At 45.2% G+C, this 23,985-nt stretch overlaps 1 protein-coding gene across 1 annotated transcript; it reads right to left on the bottom strand.

Annotated features, from left to right (window-relative positions):
- Positions 1-3,131: 3,131 nt before the first annotated feature.
- Positions 3,132-19,214, bottom strand: LOC115140623 (bone morphogenetic protein 3-like). Its single transcript, XM_029678972.2, has 3 exons — positions 18,417-19,214; positions 13,609-14,609; positions 3,132-4,584 (listed from the first exon to the last, which is right to left on the bottom strand). The coding sequence occupies exons 1-3, from the start codon at positions 18,697-18,699 to the stop codon at positions 4,393-4,395; spliced, it is 1,476 nt and encodes a 491-aa protein (XP_029534832.1). The 5' UTR covers positions 18,700-19,214; the 3' UTR covers positions 3,132-4,392.
- Between the last annotated feature and the right edge of the window lie 4,771 nt (positions 19,215-23,985).

Below are 23,985 nucleotides of genomic sequence, written 5' to 3'. Positions count from 1 at the left end.
ATTCTCCAGAGTGCTTCAGTATTGTCCAGAGTGCTTCAGCATTCTCCAGGGTGCTTCAGCATTCTATAGGGTGCTTCAGTATTCTCCAGAGTGCTTCAGCATTCTACAGGGTGCTTCAGTATTCTCCAGAGTGCTTCAGTATTCTCCAGGGTGCTTCAGTATTCTCCAGTGCTTCAGTATTCTATAGGGTGCTTCAGTATTCTCCAGAGTGCTTCAGCGTTCTCCAGGGCGCTTCAGCATTCTCCATAGTGCTTCAGCATTCTCCAGGGTGCTTCAGTATTCTACAGGGTGCTTCAGCATTCTCCAGGGTGCTTCAGTATTCTACAGAGTGCTTCAGGCTTCCAATAGGAGGTCCAGCAGTCCTTTCCTGAAAAGGTTAATCAACCAACCATCTCATCTCCATGTAGATAGGTGACAGTAATCACTAGGTGGCTTTGCTGCAGAAAGGTTATTCTGTCTGTGTGTGTGTGTCTGTGAGTGAAGGCTGAAGAAATGTTGCTTGGCCTCTACGACCCTCCCGAACTTCTACAGACGCACCACTGAGAGCATCCTGTGAGGCTGAATCACCGCCTGTTACGACAACTGCACCGCCCGCAGCCACCTGAGCCACGGCCTGTTCATCCCGCTACCATCTAGAAGGTCATCAAGGACCTCAGCCACCTGAACCACGGCCTGTTCAACCTGCTACCATCTAGAAGGTCATTAAGGACCTCAGCCAACCGAGCCACGGCCTGTTCACCCCGCTACCATCTAGAAGGTCATTAAGGACCTCAGCCACCTGAGCCACGACCTGTTCACCCCGCTACCATCTAGAAGGTCATTAAGGACCTCAGCCACCTGAGCCTCGGCCTGTTCACCCCGCTACCATCTAGAAGGTCATCAAGGACCTCAGCCACCTGAACCACGGCCTGTTCAACCCGCTACCATCTAGAAGGTCATTAAGGACCACAGCCACCTGAGCCATGGCCTGTTCACCCCGCTACCATCTAGAAGGTCATCAAGGACCTCAGCCACCTGAGCCATGACCTGTTCACCCCGCTACCATCTAGAAGGTCAGTACAGGACCTCAGCCACCTGAGCCATGGCCTGTTCACCCCGCTACCATCTAGAAGGTCATCAAGGACCTCAGCCACCTGAGCCACGACCTGTTCACCCCGCTACCATCTAGAAGGCGGAGACAGTACAGGTGCATCAAAGCCGGCCTCCACCCAGTACCCTGCCCTGAACCGTATTGACTGTTTCTAGCCAGCTACCACTCAGTAGCCTGCCCTGAACCTTAGTGACTGTTACTAGCCAGCTACCACTTAGTACCCTGCCCTGAACCTTAGTGACTGTTACTAGCCAGCTACCACTCAGTACCCTGCCCTGAACCTTAGTGACTGTTACTAGCCAGCTACCACTCAGTACCATGCCCTGAACCTTAGTGACTGTTACTAGCCAGCTACCACTCAGTACCCTGCCCTGAACCTTAGTGACTGTTACTAGCCAGCTACCACTTAGTACCCTGCCCTGAACCTTAGTGACTGTTACTAGCCAGCTACCATTCAGTACCCTGCCCTGAACCTCAGTCACTGTTACTAGCCAGCTACCACTCAGTACCCTGCCCTGAACCTTAGTGACTGTTACTAGCCAGCTACCACTTAGTACCCTGCCCTGAACCTTAGTGACTGTTACTAGCCAGCTACCATTCAGTACCCTGCCCTGAACCTCAGTCACTGTTACTAGCCAGCTACCACTCAGTACCCTGCCCTGAACCTTAGTCACTGTTATTAGCCAGCTATCACCCAGTACCCTGCCCTGAACCTTAGTGACTGTTACTAGCCTCCCCCAGTACCCTGCCCTGAACCTTAGTGACTGTTACTAGCCTCCCCCAGTACCCTGCCCTGAACCTTAGTGACTGTTACTAGCCTCCCCCAGTACCCTGCCCGGAACCTTAGTGACTGTTAATAGCCTTCCCCAGTACCCTGCCCTGAACCTTAGTGACTGTTACTAGCCTCCCCCAGTACCCTGCCCTGAACTTTAGTGACTGTTACTAGCCTCCCCCAGTACCCTGCCCTGAACCTTAGTGACTGTTACTAGCCTCCCCCAGTACCCTGCCCTGAACTTTAGTGACTGTTACTAGCCTCCCCCAGTACCCTGCCCTGAACCTTAGTGACTGTTACTAGCCTCCCCCAGTACCCTGCCCTGAACCTTAGTGACTGTTACTAGCCTCCCCCAGTACCCTGCCCTGAACTTTAGTGACTGTTACTAGCCTCCCCCAGTACCCTGCCCTGAACCTTAGTGCCTGTTACTAGCCTCCCCCAGTACCCTGCCCTGAACCTTAGTTACTGTTACTAGCCTCCCCCAGTACCCTGCCCTGAACCTTAGTGACTGTTACTAGCCTCCACCAGTACCCTGCCCTGAACCTTAGTGACTGTTACTAGCCTCCCCCAGTACCCTGCCCTGAACCTTAGTGACTGTTACTAGCCTCCCCCAGTACCCTGCCCTGAATCTTAGTTACTGTTACTAGCCTCCCCCAGTACCCTGCCCTGAACCTTAGTGACTGTTACTAGCCTCCCCCAGTACCCTGCCCTGAACCTTAGTGACTGTTACTAGCCTCCCCCAGTACCCTGCCCTGAACCTTAGTGGCTGTTACTAGCCGGACTCCACCCAGTACCCTGCCCTGAACCTTAGTGACTGTTACTAGCCAGCTACCACTCAGTACCCTGCCCTGAACCTTAGTGACTGTTACTAGCCAGCTACCACTCAGTACCCTGCCCTGAACCGTAGTCACTGTTACTAGCCAGCTACCACTCAGTACCCTGCCCTGAACCTTAGTCACTGTTACTAGCCAGCTATCACCCAGTACCCTGCCCTGAACCTTAGTGACTGTTACTAGCCAGCTATCACCCAGTACCCTGCCCTGAACCTTAGTGACTGTTACTAGCCAGCTACCTCTCAGTACCCTGCCCCGAACCTTAGTCACTGTTACTAGCCAGCTACCAATCAGTACCCTGACCTGAACCTTAGTGACTGTTACTAGCCAGCTACCACTTAGTACCCTGCCCTGAACCTTAGTGACTGTTACTAGCCAGCTACCACTCAGTACCCTGCCCTGAACCTTAGTGACTGTTACTAGCCTCCCCCCGGACTCCACCCAGTACCCTGCCCCGAACCTTAGTGACTGTTACTAGCCGGACTCCACCCAGTACCCTGCCCCGAACCTTAGTGACTGTTACTAGCCGGACTCCACCCAGTACCCTGCCCTGAACCTTAGTGACTGTTACTAGCCAGCTACCACTTAGTACCCTGTACCTTAGCCACTGTTACTAGCCAGCTACTACTCAGTACCCTGCCCTGAACCTTAGTCACTGTTACTAGCCAGCTACCACTCTAAGGTGCAGGGTACTCTGCCCTGTGTACATAGTCATTAAACACTGGTCTCTTTAATAATGTTTACATACTGTTTTACCCACTTCATATGTATAATACTGTATTCTAGTGAAGGCTCATCCTAAATAACTACTGCTGTACAAACCTTTTCTATTCATATAATGTCTATACTGTCTATTAATGCACACATACACAATCCATGTCTCAAGGCTTAAACATCCCTCTTTAACCCCGTCTCCTCCCCTTCATCTACATGTCTCCTCCCCCTCATCTACATGTCTCCTCCCCTTCATCTACATGTCTCCTCCCCTTCATCTACATGTCTCCTCCCCTTCATCTGCACTGATTGAAGTGGATTTAACAAGTGACATCAATAAGGGATCATAGCTTTCACCTGGATTCACATGGTCAGTCGGTCATGGAAATAACAGGTGTTCTTAATGTTTTGTCCACTCAGTGTAGATATTTATATTCCCAGACTCTGACATGGCTCTTTCTGATATTTCTTAATTTCTTTCTTTTTACTTTCTGGGATTTGTGTGCATTGTTTTGTATTGGTAGTTATTACTGCACCTGCAATAACATCTGAAAAAGATGTAGACACCACCACTTTGATTTTGATTTGAGAGAGACAGCGAGAAGGAGAGAGTAGGAGAGAGAGAGAAAGAGAAAGAGGGGAGAGAGAGAGAGAGAGAGACTGACACATAGAGAGAGACTGACAGAGAGAGAAAAAGAGAGAAAAAGAGAAAGAGAGAGGAGAGAGAGAGAGAGACAGAGAGAGAGAGAGAGAGAGAGTGAGAGAGAGAGAGATAGAGAGAGAAAGAGAGAGACTGACAGAGAGAGAGAGAGCAAGAGACAGACAGAGAGAGAGAGAGAGACTGACAGAGAGAGAAAAAGAGAGAGACTGACAGAGAGAGAGGGAGAGAGAGGGGGGGGGGCATTTCTTATTTTCCGACTGTGTGTGTGTTTCTTTGTGAATGTGCCTGTGTGGGTGTGTGTGTGTGTGTGTGGTAATTGTCCCTATCTGCAGGCGCAGGAGTCCACAGTCATGTTTGGGTAAACTTTGAGCACCACGTTCTTGTCCTCGTCGAAGAAGAGGATGGAGAGGGAAGACATCTTGTCTGGGACACAGCAGGGCTCAGGGATACCAGACACCACCCCTACCGCTCTCACAATGCTCTGGATGGTGGCGTGGTTACTAGGCTTCAGAGACTACAGGACAGAAGAGAAGGAGGAGGTGAACAACAACATTCACCTTATGACAACAAACATGACAGTTCTATGAAATGGGAGGACATTTGACAGTAGGTCATAGTTAAAATGTTTTTATCCTTTATTTAACCAGGAAGTTCCTCCCCCCCTCGAGTATCTCTTTTTTGAAGGGAGACCTGTTTGTGATATTGTATTTTTTTTGTCACCTGCACTAGTGTCCCAACCAGGTGACCACCTGGTCAGGCTGGTGATGGGAGTCCTGAGGACACCTAATTCTTGGACAGCTTTAGCATGTTCAGACACACTGTCTTGTCCAGCTAAAACATGACTGGTTATATGAGTGCCAGGTTCTTCCATTATCACCGTGAGCAATAGCTAGTGTTCCCAGGAACCCTAAGACCATTCCTTCCTCTGATCCTTTCAATCCTTCACATGTCTAGGGAGTAGGGGTTGTTTCTGGAAACCGAACTGAGGCGTGTGTGAAGCAGGATCTTCACAAGGAAAGAGGCATTCTCTGACGATGAAGAAAACCCAGAGGGTTTCACTACACTGTAACCTCAAGCCCTAAATACAGCCAGGTCCAAACTGAGTGGACTATAATTGTAGAATAATAGTGAAGATAAAAACTATGAAATCATTTAGTAACCAAAAAAGTGATAAACAAATCAAAGTATATTTTACAGTTGAAGTCTGAAGTTTACATACACTTAGGTTGGTGTCTTTGAAACTAGTTTTTCAACCACTCCATGAATTTCTTTTTAACAAACTATAGTTTTGGCAAGTCGGTGAGGACATCTACTTTTGCATGACACAAGTCATTTTTCCAACAATTGTTTACAGACAGATTTTTAATTCTTATAATTATAATTCTTATAATTCACTGTATCATAATTCCAGTGGGTCAGAAGTTTATGTACACTAAGTTGACTGTGTCTTCAAACAGCTTGGAAAATTCCAGAAAATTATGTCATGGCTTTGGAAGCTTCTGATTGACATCATTTGAGTCAATTGGATGTATTTCAAGGCCTACCTTCAAACTCAGTGCTTCTTTGCTTGACATCATGGGAAAATCAAAAGAAATGAGCCAAGACCTCAGAAAAATAATTGTAGACCTCCACAAGTCTGTTTCATCCTTGGGAGCAATTTCCAAACGTCTGAAGGTACCACGTTCATCTGTACAAACAATAGTACGCAAGTATAAATACCATGGGACCACAGGGCCATCATAACACTCAGGAAGGAAACACATTGGGTCTCCTAGAGATGAACATACTTTGGTGCGAAAAGTGCAAATCAATCCCAGAACAACAGCAAAGGACCTTGTGAAGGTGCGAAAGGAAACAGGTACAAAAGTATCTATATCCACAGTAAAACGAGTTCTATATCGATATAACCTGAAAGGCCGCTCAGCAAGGAAGAAGCCACTGCTCCAAAACCGCCATTAAAAAGCCAGACTACGGTTTGCAACTGCACATGGGGACAAAGATCAAACTTTTTGGAGAAATGTTCTCTGGTCTGATGAAACAAAAATAGAATTGTTTGGCAATAATGACCGTTGTTATTTTTGGAGGAAAAAGTGGAAAAAAGTATTTGTTAATATCACTATACCCCATGAATGTGAAATCCTGGTTTTAGATATGACCATGAGCCAACATATGCATGTATTTGTTGCTGGAGTGTATAGGCCTCCTGCTGCTTGAGTTGATGTGATTAGTATCATAGCTGAGCATTTAAAACCTTTTCTATCATCTGACCTGATGGTCTTAGGTGACTTCAACCTGGACTGGCTGACACCAATCTCAGATGACTTTAAGAACATTTGTCTTGATCTTAATAACCTCTCTGGGATAGGGGGCAACATTTTCACGTTCGGATGAAAAGCGTGCCCAGAGTAAACTGCCTGCTACTCAGGCCCAGAAGCTAATATATGCATATAATTAGTAGATTTGGAAAACCTGAGGAAAATCCAAATGGGAAGTGGCAAATCTGAGGTTTGTAGTTTTTCAACTCATTGCCTTTCCAAGATACAGTGTAAATGGGATCATATTGCACGTCCTAAGGCTTCCACTAGATGTCAACAGTCTTTAGAACCTTGCTTCAGGCTTCTACTGTGAAGGGGGAGAGAATAAGAGCTGTTTGACTAAGGGGTCTTGCAGAAGGCGATGAGCTAAGTCATGCGCGCGTCCGTGAGAGTGAGCTGCGTTCCTTTTCATTTCTAAAGACAAAGGAATTGTCCGGTTGGAATATTATTGAAGATTTATGATAAAAAAACATCCTAAAGATTGATTCTATACATCGTTTGACATGTTTCTACGAACTGTAATAGAACTTTTTGGACTTTTTGTCTGAACTTTCACCTGGACTTGCCTGCGCCTTGTGAATTTTGATTGGTGAACTAAACACGCTAACAAAAAGGAGGTTTTTGGACATAAATGATGGACTCTATTGAACAAAACAAACATTTATTGTGGAACTGGGATTCCTGGGAGTGCATTCTGATGAAGATCATCAAAGGTAAGTGAATATTTAGAACGCTATTTCTGACTTCTCTTGACTCCACAACATGGCGGGTATCTGTATGGCTTGTTTTTGTGTCTGAGCGCTGTACTCAGATTATTGCATGGTGTGCTTTCTCCGTATAGCTTTTTTGAAATCCGACACAGCGATTGCATTAAGGAGAAGTATATCTTTAATTCTGTGCATAACACTTGTATCTTCTATCAAAGTTTATGATGAGTATTTCTGTAAATTGATGTGGCTCTCTGCAAATTCGCCGGATGTTTTCGAGGCACAACATTACTGAACATAACGCGCCAATGTAAACTGAGATTTTTGGATATAAATATGAACTTTATCGAACAAAACATACATGTATTGTGTAACATGAAGTCCTATGAGTGCCATCTGGTGAAGATCATCAAAGGTTAGTGATTAATTTGATCTCTATTTCTGCTTTTTGTGACTCCTCTCTTTGGCTGGAAAATGGCTGTGTTTTTCTGTGACTAGGCTCTGACCTAACATAATCATATGGTGTGTTTTCGCTGTAAAGCCTTTTTGAAATCGGACATGATGGGTAGATTAACAAGAAGTCAATAACTGACCTGATTAAGTGTATACCTGACCTCATTAAGTGTATACCTGACCTCATTAAGTGTATACCTGACCTCATTAAGTGTATACCTGACCTCATTCAGTGTATACCTGACCCCATTTAGTGTATACCTGACCTCATCAAGTGTATACCTGAGCTCATTAAGTGTATACCTGACCTCATTAAGTGTATACCTGACCTCATTAAGTGTATACCTGACCCCATTAAGTGTATACCTGACCCCATTAAGTGTATACCTGACCTCATTAAGTGTATACCTGACCTCATTAAGTGTATACCTGACCTCATTTAGTGTATACCTGACCCCATCAAGTGTATACCTGACCTCATTAAGTGTATACCTGACCCCATTTAGTGTATACCTGACCCCATTAAGTGTATACCTGACCCCATTAAGTGTATACCTGACCTCATTTAGTGTATACCTGACCCCATCAAGTGTATACCTGACCTCATTAAGTGTATACCTGACCTCATTAAGTGTATACCTGACCCCATTAAGTGTATACCTGACCCCATTAAGTGTATACCTGACCTCATTTAGTGTATACCTGACCTCATCAAGTGTATACCTGACCTCATGAAGTGTATACCTGACCTCATTAAGTGTATACCTGACCTCATTAAGTGTATACCTGACCTCATTAAGTGTATACCTGACCTCATTTAGTGTATACCTGACCCCATCAAGTGTATACCTGACCTCATTAAGTGTATACCTGACCTCATTTAGTGTATACCTGACCCCATCAAGTGTATACCTGACCTCATTAAGTGTATACCTGACCTCATTAAGTGTATACCTGACCCTGAATTAGCTCTTGATCATTTCTCATCTATCATTATATTACTGGCAGATAAATATGCTTCTTTTAAACACTATAGACTAAAAAATAGATAAAATCCCTGGTTTTCTACAGAACTCTCAGATATCTTTAGAAAAATAAATCATGCCTGGGCTAAAGATAGACTAACTGATGCTGTTGTGGACTGGCAGATTTTCAGGTAACTGAGAAGTAAATGCACGTCCTTAGTAAAACATACAAATAAAAAAAAAGTCTAAATCAAGCTACTTCCTGAGTTCTATCGCTGACTCTGCTGGTGATCCATCTACATTTTGGAAAACTGTTAAGGTGCTAAAGCGTGGAAATTCCACTCCTTCCTTACCCAATCAAGTTATCCTGAACTCTGACATCATTAATGTCCTTCCCTACCCAATCAAGTTATACTGAACTTCTTGATCCAAATCAGTCAGGTTTCAAGACTAGTCATTCAACTGAGACTGCTCTTCTCTGTATCACGGAGGCACTCCGCACTGCTAAAGCTAACTCTCTCTCCTCTGCTCTCATCCTTCTAGACCTATCGGCTGCCTTCGATACTGTGAACCATCAGATCCTCCTCTCCACCCTCTCCGAGTTGGGCATCTCCGGCGCGGCCCATGCTTGGATTGCGTCCTACCTGACAGGTCGCTCCTACCAGGTGGCGTGGCGAGAATCTGTCTCCTCACCACGCGCTCTCACCACTGGTGTCCCCCAGGGCTCTGTTCTAGGCCCTCTCCTATTCTCGCTATACACCAAGTCACTTGGCTCTGTCATAACCTCACATGGTCTCTCCTATCATTGCTATGCAGACGACACACAATTAATCTTCTCCTTTCCCCCTCTGATGACCAGGTGGCGAATCGCATCTCTGCATGTCTGGCAGACATATCAGTGTGGATGACGGATCACCACCTCAAGCTGAACCTCGGCAAGACGGAGCTGCTCTTCCTCCCGGGGAAGGACTGCCCGTTCCATGATCTCGCCATCACGGTTGACAACTCCATCGTGTCCTCCTCCCAGAGCGCTAAGAACCTTGGCGTGATCCTGGACAACACCCTGTCGTTCTCAACTAACATCAAGGCGGTGGCCCGTTCCTGTAGGTTCATGCTCTACAACATCCGCAGAGTACGACCCTGCCTCACACAGGAAGCGGCGCAGGTCCTAATCCAGGCACTTGTCATCTCCCGTCTGGATTACTGCAACTCGCTGTTGGCTGGGCTCCCTGCCTGTGCCATTAAACCCCTACAACTCATCCAGAACGCCGCAGCCCGTCTGGTGTTCAACCTTCCCAAGTTCTCTCACGTCACCCCGCTCCTCCGCTCGCTCCACTGGCTTCCAGTTGAAGCTCGCATCCGCTACAAGACCATGGTGCTTGCCTACGGAGCTGTGAGGGGAACGGCACCTCAGTACCTCCAGGCTCTGATCAGGCCCTACACCCAAACAAGGGCACTGCGTTCATCCACCTCTGGCCTGCTCGCCTCCCTACCACTGAGGAAGTACAGTTCCCGCTCAGCCCAGTCAAAACTGTTCGCTGCTCTGGCCCCCCAATGGTGGAACAAACTCCCTCACGACGCCAGGACAGCGGAGTCAATCACCACCTTCCGGAGACACCTGAAACCCCACCTCTTTAAGGAATACCTAGGATAGGATAAAGTAATCCTTCTCACCCCCCCCCTCCCCTTAAAAGACCTAGATGCACTATTGTAAAGTGGCTGTTCCACTGGATGTCATAAAGTGAAAGCACCAATTTGTAAGTCGCTCTGGATAAGAGCGTCTGCTAAATGACTTAAATGTAAATGTAATGTAAATGAACTCTGACATCATTAATGTCCTTCCCTACCCAATGAAGTTATACTGAACTCTGACATCATTAATGTCCTTCCCTACCCAATCAAGTTATACTGAACTCTGACATCATTAATGTCCTTCCCTACCCAATCAAGTTATACTGAACTCTGACATCATTAATGTCCTTCCCTACCCAATCAAGTTATACTGAACTCTGACATCATTAATGTCCTTCCCTACCCAATCAAGTTATACTGAACTCTGACATCATTAATGTCCTTCCCTACCCAATCAAGTTATACTGAACTGATGCTTTTAATCAACATTTTTATGTCTGCCGTTTTTTTGTTTGAATGAAACCTTGGTTTAATAGACCCGGGTCAGTCAGTAAACTGCTCGTCCCTCTCCCGCCCGCTAGTCGACTTGATAGAGGACCTGACAAACCCCCCCAGTGAATCCTTGTATTCTCTGGAGCAGCTGTCTACTTCTGATGTATTTGAACAACTACTTACGATCGATGTTAAAAAGAAAATCTACAGGGGCTGATATGTTTGTTCCCTCCTTATTACAGCGTTCTGCTCCATTGATTGCTGAAGCATTAACACATATTTTTAACTTAACATTTATACTGAGTGGTCTTCCTAGAGTTTAGAAGACGGCCCATGTGCTTTCTCAACATAAAGGTGGCGACCGGAGTGATCTAAATAATTATCGGCCCATTTCCAAACTCTCTGTTGCCGAGCAACAATCCTGGAATTATTGATTAATACTCAGCTTAGATCCCTTTTAACTGTTACATATCGTCTGAATGTAAACCAGTCAGGGTTCAGACCAGGACATAGTACCATCTCTGATACTAGTACATATCGTCTGAATGTAAACCAGTCAGGGTTCAGACCAGGACATAGTACCATCTCTGATACTAGTACATATCGTCTGAATGTAAACCAGTCAGGGTTCAGACCAGGACATAGTACCATCTCTGATACTAGTACATATCGTCTGAATGTAAACCAGTCAGGGTTCAGACCAGGTCATAGTACCATCTCTGATACTAGTACATATCGTCTGAATGTAAACCAGTCAGGGTTCAGACCAGGACATAGTACCATCTCTGATACTACTACATATCGTCTGAATGTAAACCAGTCAGGGTTCAGACCAGGACATAGTACCATCTCTGATACTAGTACATATCGTCTGAATGTAAACCAGTCAGGGTTCAGACCAGGACATAGTACCATCTCTGATACTACTACATATCGTCTGAATGTAAACCAGTCAGGGTTCAGACCAGGACATAGTACCATCTCTGATACTAGTACATATCGTCTGAATGTAAACCAGTCAGGGTTCAGACCAGGACATAGTACCATCTCTGATACTAGTACATATCGTCTGAATGTAAACCAGTCAGGGTTCAGACCAGGACATAGTACCATCTCTGATACTACTACATATCGTCTGAATGTAAACCAGTCAGGGTTCAGACCAGGTCATAGTACCATCTCTGATACTAGTACATATCGTCTGAATGTAAACCAGTCAGGGTTCAGACCAGGTCATAGTACCATCTCTGATACTAGTACATATCGTCTGAATGTAAACCAGTCAGGGTTCAGACCAGGTCATAGTACCATCTCTGATACTAGTACATATCGTCTGAATGTAAACCAGTCAGGGTTCAGACCAGGACATAGTACCATCTCTGATACTAGTACATATCGTCTGAATGTAAACCAGTCAGGGTTCAGACCAGGACATAGTACCATCTCTGATACTAGTACATATAGTCTGAATGTAAACCAGTCAGGGTTCAGACCAGGTCATAGTACCATCTCTGATACTAGTACATATCGTCTGAATGTAAACCAGTCAGGGTTCAGACCAGGTCATAGTACCATCTCTGATACTAGTACATATCGTCTGAATGTAAACCAGTCAGGGTTCAGACCAGGTCATAGTACCATCTCTGATACTACTACATATCGTCTGAATGTAAACCAGTCAGGGTTCAGACCAGGTCATAGTACCATCTCTGATACTAGTACATATCGTCTGAATGTAAACCAGTCAGGTCATAGTACCATCTCTGATACTACTACATATCGTCTGAATGTAAACCAGTCAGGGTTCAGACCAGGACATAGTACCATCTCTGATACTGTTACATATCGTCTGAATGTAAACCAGTCAGGGTTCAGACCAGGACATAGTACCACCTCTGATACTGTTACATATCGTCTGAATGTAAACCAGTCAGGGTTCAGACCAGGACATAGTACCATCTCTGATACTAGTACATATCGTCTGAATGTAAACCAGTCAGGGTTCAGACCAGGACATAGTACCATCTCTGATACTACTACATATCGTCTGAATGTAAACCAGTCAGGGTTCAGACCAGGACATAGTACCATCTCTGATACTGTTACATATCGTCAGAATGTAAACCAGTCAGGGTTCAGACCAGGACATAGTACCACCTCTGATACTGTTACATATCGTCTGAATGTAAACCAGTCAGGGTTCAGACCAGGACATAGTACCATCTCTGATACTAGTACATATCGTCTGAATGTAAACCAGTCAGGGTTCAGACCAGGACATAGTACCATCTCTGATACTGTTACATATCGTCTGAATGTAAACCAGTCAGGGTTCAGACCAGGACATAGTACCACCTCTGATACTGTTACATATCGTCTGAATGTAAACCAGTCAGGGTTCAGACCAGGACATAGTACCATCACTGATGCTGCTACATGACAATAAGATAACCATGACAATTAATCCTAACCTGAAAATCCATAATCGTCACAGCCCTTATTATATATATATATATATGTATTTTCTAAATCGTACTGGATTCCAAGTATATTGGCAAATCAACCAATCAGATGTCCACAGACTAACCCATCTCTCCCAGTATTTTACCATGTTACTATTTCCTTCTGCAGTCCTTCTATTGTGCTACGATGTCTAACGAGGGTCTTAAACCTCTCTAGTTGGATCCGTTTCTACAGAGAAAAATAAATACTTTATCTAAGAGTATAATCCTATTTAACCATTTATTGATGGTTCTCTTTGACATCTGTACAAAGCGTTAAGGACACCTTTCAAAATCCCCTCCGGAAAGAGCAGGTTTCCTTAATGTTTTTCAGGTCGTATATCAGGTCGTAAACCCGATGCCATGAAGCATGAAGACATACCTTTAGGCATGGGGATGAGGGTTGGGGACTCTGTCTGGGAAACACATACTGGCACATTATATTATTAATTACATGAAGCATATAGACATACCTTAGGCATGGGGAACTGGCATGACCCTGAGCAGTAGTAGGCATCAAAAGACTTGGGAGATATAATCCACTCGCTCCAGCCAATGTCTGCAAAGTCCACCTTCAGGTAGCGACGAGCACAGTTCCGTGGTTCGTTCCACTGCTTCTTACGAGCCTTCTTTATCGTCTGCTCGTCAAACTGCAGCAAGGGCATCTTACCGCCGTGCCTCTGGCTCTTACCACGCGTCTTTTTCCTCGGCCGACGGACTGGCTTGTTCTCCAGCGGTTCGTAGGGGCTGGTCTCGTCCCAGCCCGTCGTCTCATACGGGTACTCCGGCCCCGGTAACTCGTTGTTCTGGAGCGGGAGGAGGACGCTAGCCGAGCGCCGGCGTCTGTTAGGAGGCGCCTGTTGTTGAGCGGTGGTGCTATTCTGAGCGTGCAGCCCCAGTTTGTGGAAGCCGGAGGCGAATGCTCCTTCTTCCGTGGTCATCGTGGTTTGATGCCTCTGATGACTCTGTAGTGTTGACACCACGCTCTCTGGTTCGGAGATGGTCGAGTCGTTGGCGTAGACCAGGATGTAAGGAAAGCGGTCTGAGAGGAGCTTCTTCCAGGGCCTGGGTCCAGGCTGGGATGCCACGTCTATCCCGATCAGCAGCTCATCATGATGCTTGGCCTGGTTCACCACCTGAGTGACATCCTTCCACTGCCAAGAGATGAAGTCCCTGTATAGTGTAGACACATTGATCACAAAGTGGCCCAAAGTCCTGATATGGTTATCCACTGAGGCGAAGCTCCACACACCCATCTGGACGTGGCTGTGTCTACTGGGGCCGTGGCGGGACAGGGATGGGGACGGAGCTCCACAGCTCTTGGGCTTGGGCCTGGTGGTGCTGTTGCAGCCCGGGTGCTGGAAACTATTCTGGTGGTCTCCTATGTAGTAGTGGAGCGTGGCCGACAGGACGGCCTCTGACTTGGTGAGAGACGTCAGGTTGAAGATCTGGAACTGCTTGTTGTTGATGGTGCCTGGGAGAGGAACAGGAAGCGGCAGTCAGAATAGAGAATATAGTTCAGACAGGTCCACATATCCATACAATTACATGACTTATAGCATCTCTACATGCATATCGTTCATCTTAGTTTCAAACCTGGAGCTGAACAGCAAAAATCAATTAGATATTAGGCTATATAGACCAGGTCCCGAAAACCATTCAGTTCAGTGGTGTTGTATCGAGGTGTCTACCAGCCATTTCTCCTTCCCAGGATTCCATTTCAGATAAGATAGCAGCTTACACAAGAAATAACTCACATTGGTTAGCCATCTAAATGTCATGTGATACAGTCTACTCAATGGGGAGAGCATGAACGACAACAACACCTGGACACAGTGTCCTTCACTCCTGTTTGCCAAGCACTGCAGTCCCGCAACAGTGTGAGAAGTAACTCATATTTTGTAGCCAATGGTCAGGGGGTGACAGTTACAGCAAGCTCACGCATCCAACGCATACAATCAACAGTGCACTCATCATCAGTACCTTCATCAAAGAAATAGACAGTCATCAGTTGTATTAACTGAAATTGTTCAATTATTTTGTTTTTTCGAAACTAATAGTGTAATCTATCTCCAACCCATCCTCTCCGGCTTCAAAACCAAACTCTCGCAGTAGTTCTGCTGCTAAGTGAGCTCCAACTCTGTAGACCTATAGAACAAGGAAGTAGCCAGGAGACAATTGAAAGAGAAGCATCCAGGAGCCAATTGAAAGAGAAGCATCCAGGAGCCAATTGAAAGTGGGGGCTGGTCTTCCCTGGATACAGGTCACTGTCGGACCATATTTGCACTGACCCCAAGTAAACCCAGCATGGCCCGGTCTAGCCTACCCATCCTGCATTATCAAGTCATGTCAGTAGGAGGCAGTATTATCTCATGTATGGGTGCTCAAATCTGACTGTGGTTCTACCATAGAGAATGATAGAGGACTCTAGTGCCCAAAAAGCCTCTTTTAGCAAGCGCAGCACCATTGAGGACTTTCACAATTTTGAAGTAGTCAACCAACTTCCTATGGGTTAAGGAAGGATCAAACATTTCCATCCAGGTCATCAAGAGGGTTCAGCCAATGAATTATACTGGTGAGCAAACATTCCATAACTGCAGGTGGCAGTACATCACCAACCTTGGCTTTACGCCTGCTCAAACAACACCCCTCTAGGTGGCAGTACATCACCAACCTTGGCTTTACGCCTGCTCAAACAGCACCCTCTAGGTGGCAGTACATCACCAACCTTGGCTTTACGCCTGCTCAAACAGCACCCTCTAGGTGGCAGTACATCACCAACCTTGGCTTTACGCCTGCTCAAACAACACCCCTCTAGGTGGCAGTACATCACCAACCTTGGCTTTACGCCTGCTCAAACAACACCCTCTAGGTGGCAGTACATCACCAACCTTGGCTTTATGCCTGCTCAAACAACACCCCTCTAGGTGGCAGTACATCACCAACCTTGGCTTTACGCCTGCTCAAACAACACCCTCTAGGTGGCAGTACATCACCAACCTTGGCTTTACGCCTGCTCAAACAACACCCCTCTAGGTGGCGGAAGGCACCCTTTCAGTTTGTTTGCCAACTCATAGAAGTAGTAGAAGAAGAAAATTGACCTCAAAATTGATCTCAAAATGGAGATGGCCGCAATGGCGCTGCCTGTGCTCTCACAGACGCTATAATGGTACAGATGCAATGTTACGTCCTCTAACTATGGGTTCTCCATGGCTGCAGGCCTAAATATAATCCTACTGCTGTGGGAAGAGATGGTAGGACTATCATATTAGTGGTTATACACACTGAGTGTACAAAACATTAGGAACACCTGCTCTTTCCATGACATAAATGAAGGAGTACCCTTAATTTACCAGGTAAGTTGACTGAGAACACATTCTCATTTACAGCAACAACCTGGGGAATAGTTACAGGGGAGAGGAGGGGGGATGAATGAGCCAATTGTAAACTAAATTGACCAGGTGAATCCAGGTGAAATCTAAGCTCCCTTACTGATGTCACTAAATCCACTTCAAAATTAAGGGGAGGAGACAGGTTAAAGATGAAGGGGCGGAGACAGGTTAAAGATGAAGGGGAGGAGTCAGGTTATAAAGAAGAAGGGGAGGAGACAGGCTAAAGATGAAGGGGAGGAGTCAGGTTAAAGATGAAGGGGAGGAGACAGGCTAAAGATGAAGGGGAGGAGACAGGCTAAAGATGAAGGGGAGGAGACAGGTTAAAGATGAAGGTAAGGAGTCAGGTTAAAGATGAAGGGGAAGGGACAGGTTAAAGATGAAGGGGAGGAGACAGGCTAAAGATGAAGGGGAGGAGTCAGGTTAAAGAAGAAGGGGAGGAGACAGGCTAAAAATGAAGGGGAGGAGACAGGTTAAAGATGAAGGGGAGGAGACAGGTTAAAGAAGAAGGGGAGGAGTCAGGTTAAAGATGAAGGGGAGGAGACAGGTTAAAGGTGAAGGGGAGGAGTCAGGTTAAAGATGAAGGGGGAGGAGACAGGTTAAAGGTGAAGAGGAGGAGTCAGGTTAAAGATGAAAGGGGAGGAGTCAGGTTAAAAATGAAGGAGGAGTCTTAAAGAAGAAGGGGAGGAGACAGGCTAAAAATGAAGGGGAGGAGACAGGTTAAAGATGAAGGGGTAGAGACAGGTTAAAGGTGAAGAGGAGGAGTCAGGTTAAAGATGAAGGGGAGGAGTCAGGTTAAAGAAGAAGGGGAGGAGACAGGCTAAAAATGAAGGGGAGGAGACAGGTTAAAAATGAAGGGGAGGAGTCAGGTTAAAGAAGAAGGGGAGGAGACAGGCTAAAGATGAAGGGGAGGAGACAGGTTAAAGATGAAGGGGTAGAGACAGGTTAAAAATGAAGGGGAGGAGTCAGGTTAAAGAAGAAGGGGAGGAGACAGGCTAAAGATGAAGGGGAGGAGACAGGTTAAAGATGAAGGGGAGGGGAGGAGTCAGGTTAAAGAAGTATTTTTAAGTCTTGAGACATTAGAGACATGGATTGTGTATGTGTAACATTCAGAGGGTGAATGAGCAAGACCAAATATTTAAGTGCTTTTATGGTAGTAGGTGCCAGGCACACCGGTTTGAGTGTGTCAAGAACTGCAACGCTGCTGGGTTTTTCACGCTCAACAGATTATCAAGTGTCTCAAGAATGGCCCACCACCCAAAGGACATCCAGCCAACTTGACACAACTGTGGGAAGCATTGAAGTCAACATGAGCCAGCATCCCTGTGGAACGCGTTCAACACCTTGTAGAGTCCATGCCCCCGACGGCTTGAGGCTGTTCTGGGGGAGTGGAATGCAATATTAGGAGGGTGTTCCTAATGTTTTGTACACTCAGTGTAGCTACAGCGATAACTACATAACGGCCTTTTGAATGTAAAAACAGTTATATATAAGATTTATATAGGCCACACCAGCCGAGTTTAGTCCATACATTCAAATGCATAACCTTCATAAAAAAAAGAATATGCAGATTTAACACACAAAGACGGAAATTATACCAGTCGTATTGTCACGTATAAATGTATAACAGGCTTGAAACACTGTTCGTCTGAATAATGTCCGTACTAAGCAACAGGTGAAGCAGCCGTTGGATAGGTTTTTGGATCAACAGGTGCTTCAACCTAGTCCAAACTATACAACACAGAACAGTTACATAAACATCGATAAAATCATGAAACTACATCCTTACATGACCGTCTAGAAATCCTATAGCCCATACTATGGTAGTATGAGGGCTGCTTCATATGTGAGTTAAAACACGCAGCGGCTGTTTAGATACATCATATACATACCCCAGCGCGCTTTAAAGCTCCGGACAGTATTCCCGTCCCGGAAAGAAAATCCTGCACGGTTGTATTGTTCGTAAAGAATCTGCATGTGTTCCGTCATAGTATCCTGTAAAAGTAGGTCGTGCTCATCCTTCTCTGAGCGGTCTTTGTCCCCCCGGGCCGCACCGGAGTGCCCAGATGTACCTTTAATTTTTAAATCTGTGAAATGATCTTTCAACATCGCGCAATATCCTCCGAATAGATAGCTCCATCCGAGCAGCAGCAGTAACCCCGGACAGATCGCCATGGTCCCAGTCAGAGTGGTGGACACTTTCAGCTTAATTTGCTGGTGAAAAGCTGTCGCTCAAAACGCGTTTCCCAAGTCGTCTTATTTGTGAAAATGGGTGGTATCAACCTGTTTGAAAACTTATATAATCTCATGAGAAACTCGACACTCATTGAAATAAAGAAATAAAGAAAGGAAGGGAATGAATAAAGAAATACTTCTATATATTATTACAATAGAAAGAATCAGGATGTTGTAACCGACAGAAGATAGTGCGCTCTGCTCCTGGTTAGCGCGACACGCTCTCTGCGTGTCATTCACCGCTCATTTAACAGTTACAAGTTGATATCCCACCAAAGTTGTTCTGTCTGTCTGTCTGTCTGTCTGTCTGTCTGTCTGTCTCTGTCTCTCTCTCTCTCTCTCGGTTGAGTGAATAAGGGCTCCCACCTCCCAGTTCGATGTAATAGCTAATAGCGTTGAGGACAGCAGCTCTTGGTTATGTTCAGATCTGAAAAGATCTCTGGATCGACAGCCAATCCTCCCTGTCCTCAGCTTTCATTGATGTTGAAGCATGTTGTGCTTGGTAATATATAGGGGTAGTGGGACCAGCTGGTTATTCCTCCCTCTCAGATACAGAAACAGAGCCAGAGGTGGGTGGGGGGAGAGAGAGAGAGAGAAAGAAAGAGAGGGGGGGAGAGAGAGAAAAAAGAAATAGAGGGGGAGAGAGAGAGAGAAAGAAAGAGAGAGAGAGAGGGAGGGAGGGAGAGAGCTAGAGAGAGAGAGAGAAAGCGAGAGAGAGATAGGGAGAGGGAGAGAGAGAGTGGGGAGAGAGCGAGACAAAGAGTGGGAGAGAGAGAGACAGCGAGAGAGAGAGATGAAGAGAGAGAGAGGGAGGGAGAGAAAGCGAGAGAGAGAGAGGGAGAGAGGGTGAGTGAGAGAGAGAGAGAGAGAGAGGGAGAGAGAGGGGAGAGAAAGCGAGAGAGAGAGCGACAGAGAGAGAGAGAAAGCGAGAGAGAGAGAGGGAGAGAGAAAGGGTGAGTGAGAGAGAAAGAGGGAGGGAGAGAGAGAGAGAGAGTGAGAGGGAGAGAGAGAGAGAGAGAGGGAGAGAGAGAGAGAGAGAGGGAGAGAGAGAGAGAAAGAGGGAGGGAGAGAGAGAGAGAGAGTGAGAGGGAGAGAGAGAGAGAGAGAGGGAGAGAGAGAGAGGGAGAGCGAGAGAGAGAGAGAGAGAGAGAGAGAGAGAGAGGGAGAGAGAGAGAGAGAGAGAGAGAGAGAGAGAGAGAGAGAGAGAGAGAGAGAGAGAGAGAGAGTGAGCTCAAGACAGCAGATATAACTTTGGAATCTTTTTTCTATAATTTAGTAAGTGAATGCAAAAAACAATAGTTTATTTAGGGTATTCAAATACTTAAACTAAAAACATATACTTAACATAATAATGATTCAATTACACTACAGCCATTGATGTATACAGTATAAACCCTGAATTGCTGATGATATGTGTTGGCCTATCGAAAGGCTTTGAAGCCACCGGTCGGCCATATTGGCTCTCACCAGTAGGAACAGTCTTCCAAAGGAATGAAAGGAATTCTACAGCATTCCAATTCAATGTTTTAAGGACAAACATGTATTTCAGTATTTTTGTTGTTGTTGTAGTTGGAGGGGACAGTAACATTAGAACTTTTAAAAAAGTCTGAAACTAACTGCAGCTCTTTGTTAACCCTTGAAGTCATTTCAGTCGATGTGGTAGCTGACGTCTATAGTGTTGATTCATCCGCATACGCTTTAATCAAAGCCAGTGGCATGTCGTTAGTAATGATTGAAAAAAAGTAAGGGGCCTAGACAGCTGCCCTGGGGAATTCCTGATTCTACCTGGATTATGTTGGAGAGGCTTCCATTAAAGAACACCCTCTGTGTTCTGTTAGACAGATAACCCTTTATCCACATCATAGCAGGGGGTGTAAAGCCATAACACCCTCTGTGTTCTGTTAGACAGGTAACTCTTTATCCACATTATAGCAGGGGGTGTAAAGCCATAACACCCTCTGTGTTCTGTTAGACAGGTCACTCTTTATCCACATTATAGCAGGGGGTGTAAAGCCATAACACCCTCTGTGTTCTGTTATACAGGTAACTCTTTATCCACATTATAGCAGGGGGTGTAAAGCCATAACACCCTCTGTGTTCTGTTATACAGGTAACTCTTTATCCACATTATAGCAGGGGGTGTAAAGCCATAACGTAAGTTTTTCCAGCAGCAGACTATGATCGATAATGTCAAAAGCCGCACTGAAGTCTAACAGCCCCCACAATCGTTTTATTATCAATTTCTCTCAGCCAATGATCAGTCATTTGTGTCAGTGCCGTGCATGTTGAATGTCCTTCCCTACAGGCACATACATTCTAGTAGGCTTAGATTGAAGAAATGGCAAATAGGAGTGGGAATGTCGTCAACTATCATCCTCTGTCATTTTCCATCCAAGTTGTCAGACCGAGGCGGCTTGTCATTGTTGATACGCAACAATAATAATTCAACTCTTCCACACTCACTTTATACAATACAAAATGGCATTGCTTGTCTTCCATCATTTGGTCAGCTTTACATGTGTAGCTTCTGGGTTTGTTGCTGGCTCTTTCCTCTATTTAAGTCACTTCAATAGAGCTGAGCTTCCTGTATATCAGAGTTTGATCTGGATTCGGCAGTGTTCTTCAAAGCACCCCCACAACATGATGCTGCCACCCCCGTGCTTCACTGTTGGGATGGTGTTCTTCAAAGCATCCCCACAACATGATGTGCCACCCCCGTGCTTCACTGTTGGGATGGTGTTCTTCGGAATGCAAGCCTCCCTTTTTTTTGACTCAAATGATGTCAATTAGCCTATCAGAAGCTTCTAAAGCCATGACATAATTTTCTGGACTTTTCCAAGCTGTTTAAAGGCACAGTAAACTCAGTGTATGTAAACTTCAGACCCATTGGAATTGTGATACAGTGAATTATAAGTGAAATAATCTGTCTGTAAACAATTGTTGGAAAAAATGACTTGTGTCATGTACAAAGTAGATGTCATAACCGACTTGCCAAAACTATAGTTTGTTTAACAAGAAATTTGTAGAGTGGTTGAAAAATGAGTTTTAATGACTCCATCCTAAGTGTATGTAAACTTCAGACTTCAACTGTACAGGTCCTTTCATAACATGAGTCTTATTCTAATGGATGTGTAGTATTAGTACCTGTATATTCATTTACAAAAAAAGTAAATTGTGATGTAATAAGAACTTTACATTTTTCCAAAGTTACTCAAAATACATTTGCTACAATAGTTGGGAGAACAAGCAGTGTTTTGTACATTTTGTAAGTACAGGGTACTAAGCTAACCTATGGAATTGTTTTAAGATGGTTGCAAGATGATTCCATGGATCATGTAGTTATTTGATTTAGAATTTTAGGAAAACTTTAGGTATCCATTTGAATTTTATTTAGAATTTTTTTATAAAATATTGAAGTTGTCCTTTACTTCTATAGCCCATAGAAACACATTGAATAACACATTCATACATGGTAAAACATGTTTTGAAGAGTCTGTCCTATTTGTAGGAGATACACTTCATGACCAAAAGTGTGTGGACACCTGCTCATTGAACATCTCATTCCTAAATCATGGGCATTTTAATATTGGAATCTCCATCAAAATCTCTGAGTTTAATCTAGAGCTACAGTGAGAGGACACCTGTTCCTCCAACATCTCATTAATATGGACTTGGTCCCTCCTTTGTTTTTGGGATCCCGAGTGGCACAGTGGGTCTAAGGCATCTGCATCTCAGTGTTAGAGGCGCCACTACAGTCCCTGGTTCGAATCCAGGCTGTGTCACATCCAGCCGTGATTGGGAGTCCCATAGGGCGGTGCACAATTGGCCCAGCGTCTTTAGGCTTTGGCCGTCATTGTAAATAAGAATTTGTTCTTAACTGACTTGCCTAATTAAATAAAGGTTAAATTAATATACATTGTTGCTAATACAGCCTCCACTCTTCTGAGAAGGCTTTCCACTAGATGTTGGAACATTGCTGTGGGGACATGCTTCCATTCAGCCTTAAGAGCATTAGTGAGGTCGGGTACGCATGTTGGGCGATAAGGCCTGGTTGGCAGTCGGCGTTCTAGTTCATCCCTAAGGTGTTCGGTGGGGTTGAGGTCAGGGCTCTGTGCAGGCCAGTCAAGTTCTTCCACACTGATCTCGACAAACTATTTCTGTATGGACCTCGATTTGTGCACGGGGGCTTTGTCCTGCTGAAACAGGAAAGGGCCTTCCCCAAACTGTTGCCACACAGTTGGAAGCACAGAATCGTCTGGAAAGTAATTGTATGCTGTGGCGTTAAGATTCCCCTTCACTGGAACTACTACACTACTCTACACTACAGCCCTTCCACCACCAAACTTTACAGTTGGCACTAGTCATTGGGACAGGTAGTGTTCTCTTGGCATCCGCCAAACCCAGATTTGTCCTTCGGACTGCCAGATAGTGAAGCAAGATTCATTAGTTTAGAAAGCGTATTTCCATTGCTCCAGAGTCCAATGGCCATGGTAACCTATTTCATCAAGCTCCCAACGAACAGTTCTTGTGCTGACAGAGACAGTTTGAAACTCGATAGTGAGTGTTGCAACTGATGACAGACGATTTTTACGCGCTACGCTCTTCAGCACTCGGAGGTCCCGTTCTGTGAGCTTGTGTGGCCTACCACTTCACGGCTGAGCCGTTGTTGCTCCTAAACGTTTCCACTACACAATAACATCACTTACAGTTGACCGGGGCAGCTCTAGCAGGGCAGACATTTGACAAACTGACTTGTTTGAAAGGTGGAATCCTATGACGGTGCCACGTTGAAAGTCACTGAGCTCTTCAGTAAGGCCCATTCTACTACCAATGTTTGTCTATGGAGATTGCATGGCTCTGCTCGGTTTTATACACCTGTCAGCAACGGGAGTGGCTGAAATAGCCGAATCCACTTATTTGAAGGGGTGTCCACATATTTTGCATATATAGTGTATAGGAAAAGTCAGGAAATATATATTTTTTACACATATTTTACCCCTTAATTTTATTAGCACAAATCTACCCCCATACATCGTGTTCGTAAGAGTCTTCTCTTTCCATAGTGGGGTCAAATTAGTTTGTAGCTCAAACGTTTCGGACGCTACAGACAGAGGTTCAGACGAGTCCAGTGACACTTGTGAGGGTCATAGAGCAAAACGGACAACACCGTTGTGTTTGTGAGACATTCTGTAGTGGAGATGGGTAGGGAGCATTCAGAAGTGGAGA

The sequence above is a fragment of the Oncorhynchus nerka genome, linkage group LG13 (genome assembly GCF_034236695.1).
Source record: "Oncorhynchus nerka isolate Pitt River linkage group LG13, Oner_Uvic_2.0, whole genome shotgun sequence".
NCBI classification, from domain to species: Eukaryota; Metazoa; Chordata; class Actinopteri; order Salmoniformes; family Salmonidae; genus Oncorhynchus; species Oncorhynchus nerka.
This window is presented reverse-complemented; position numbering and strand designations above follow the sequence as displayed.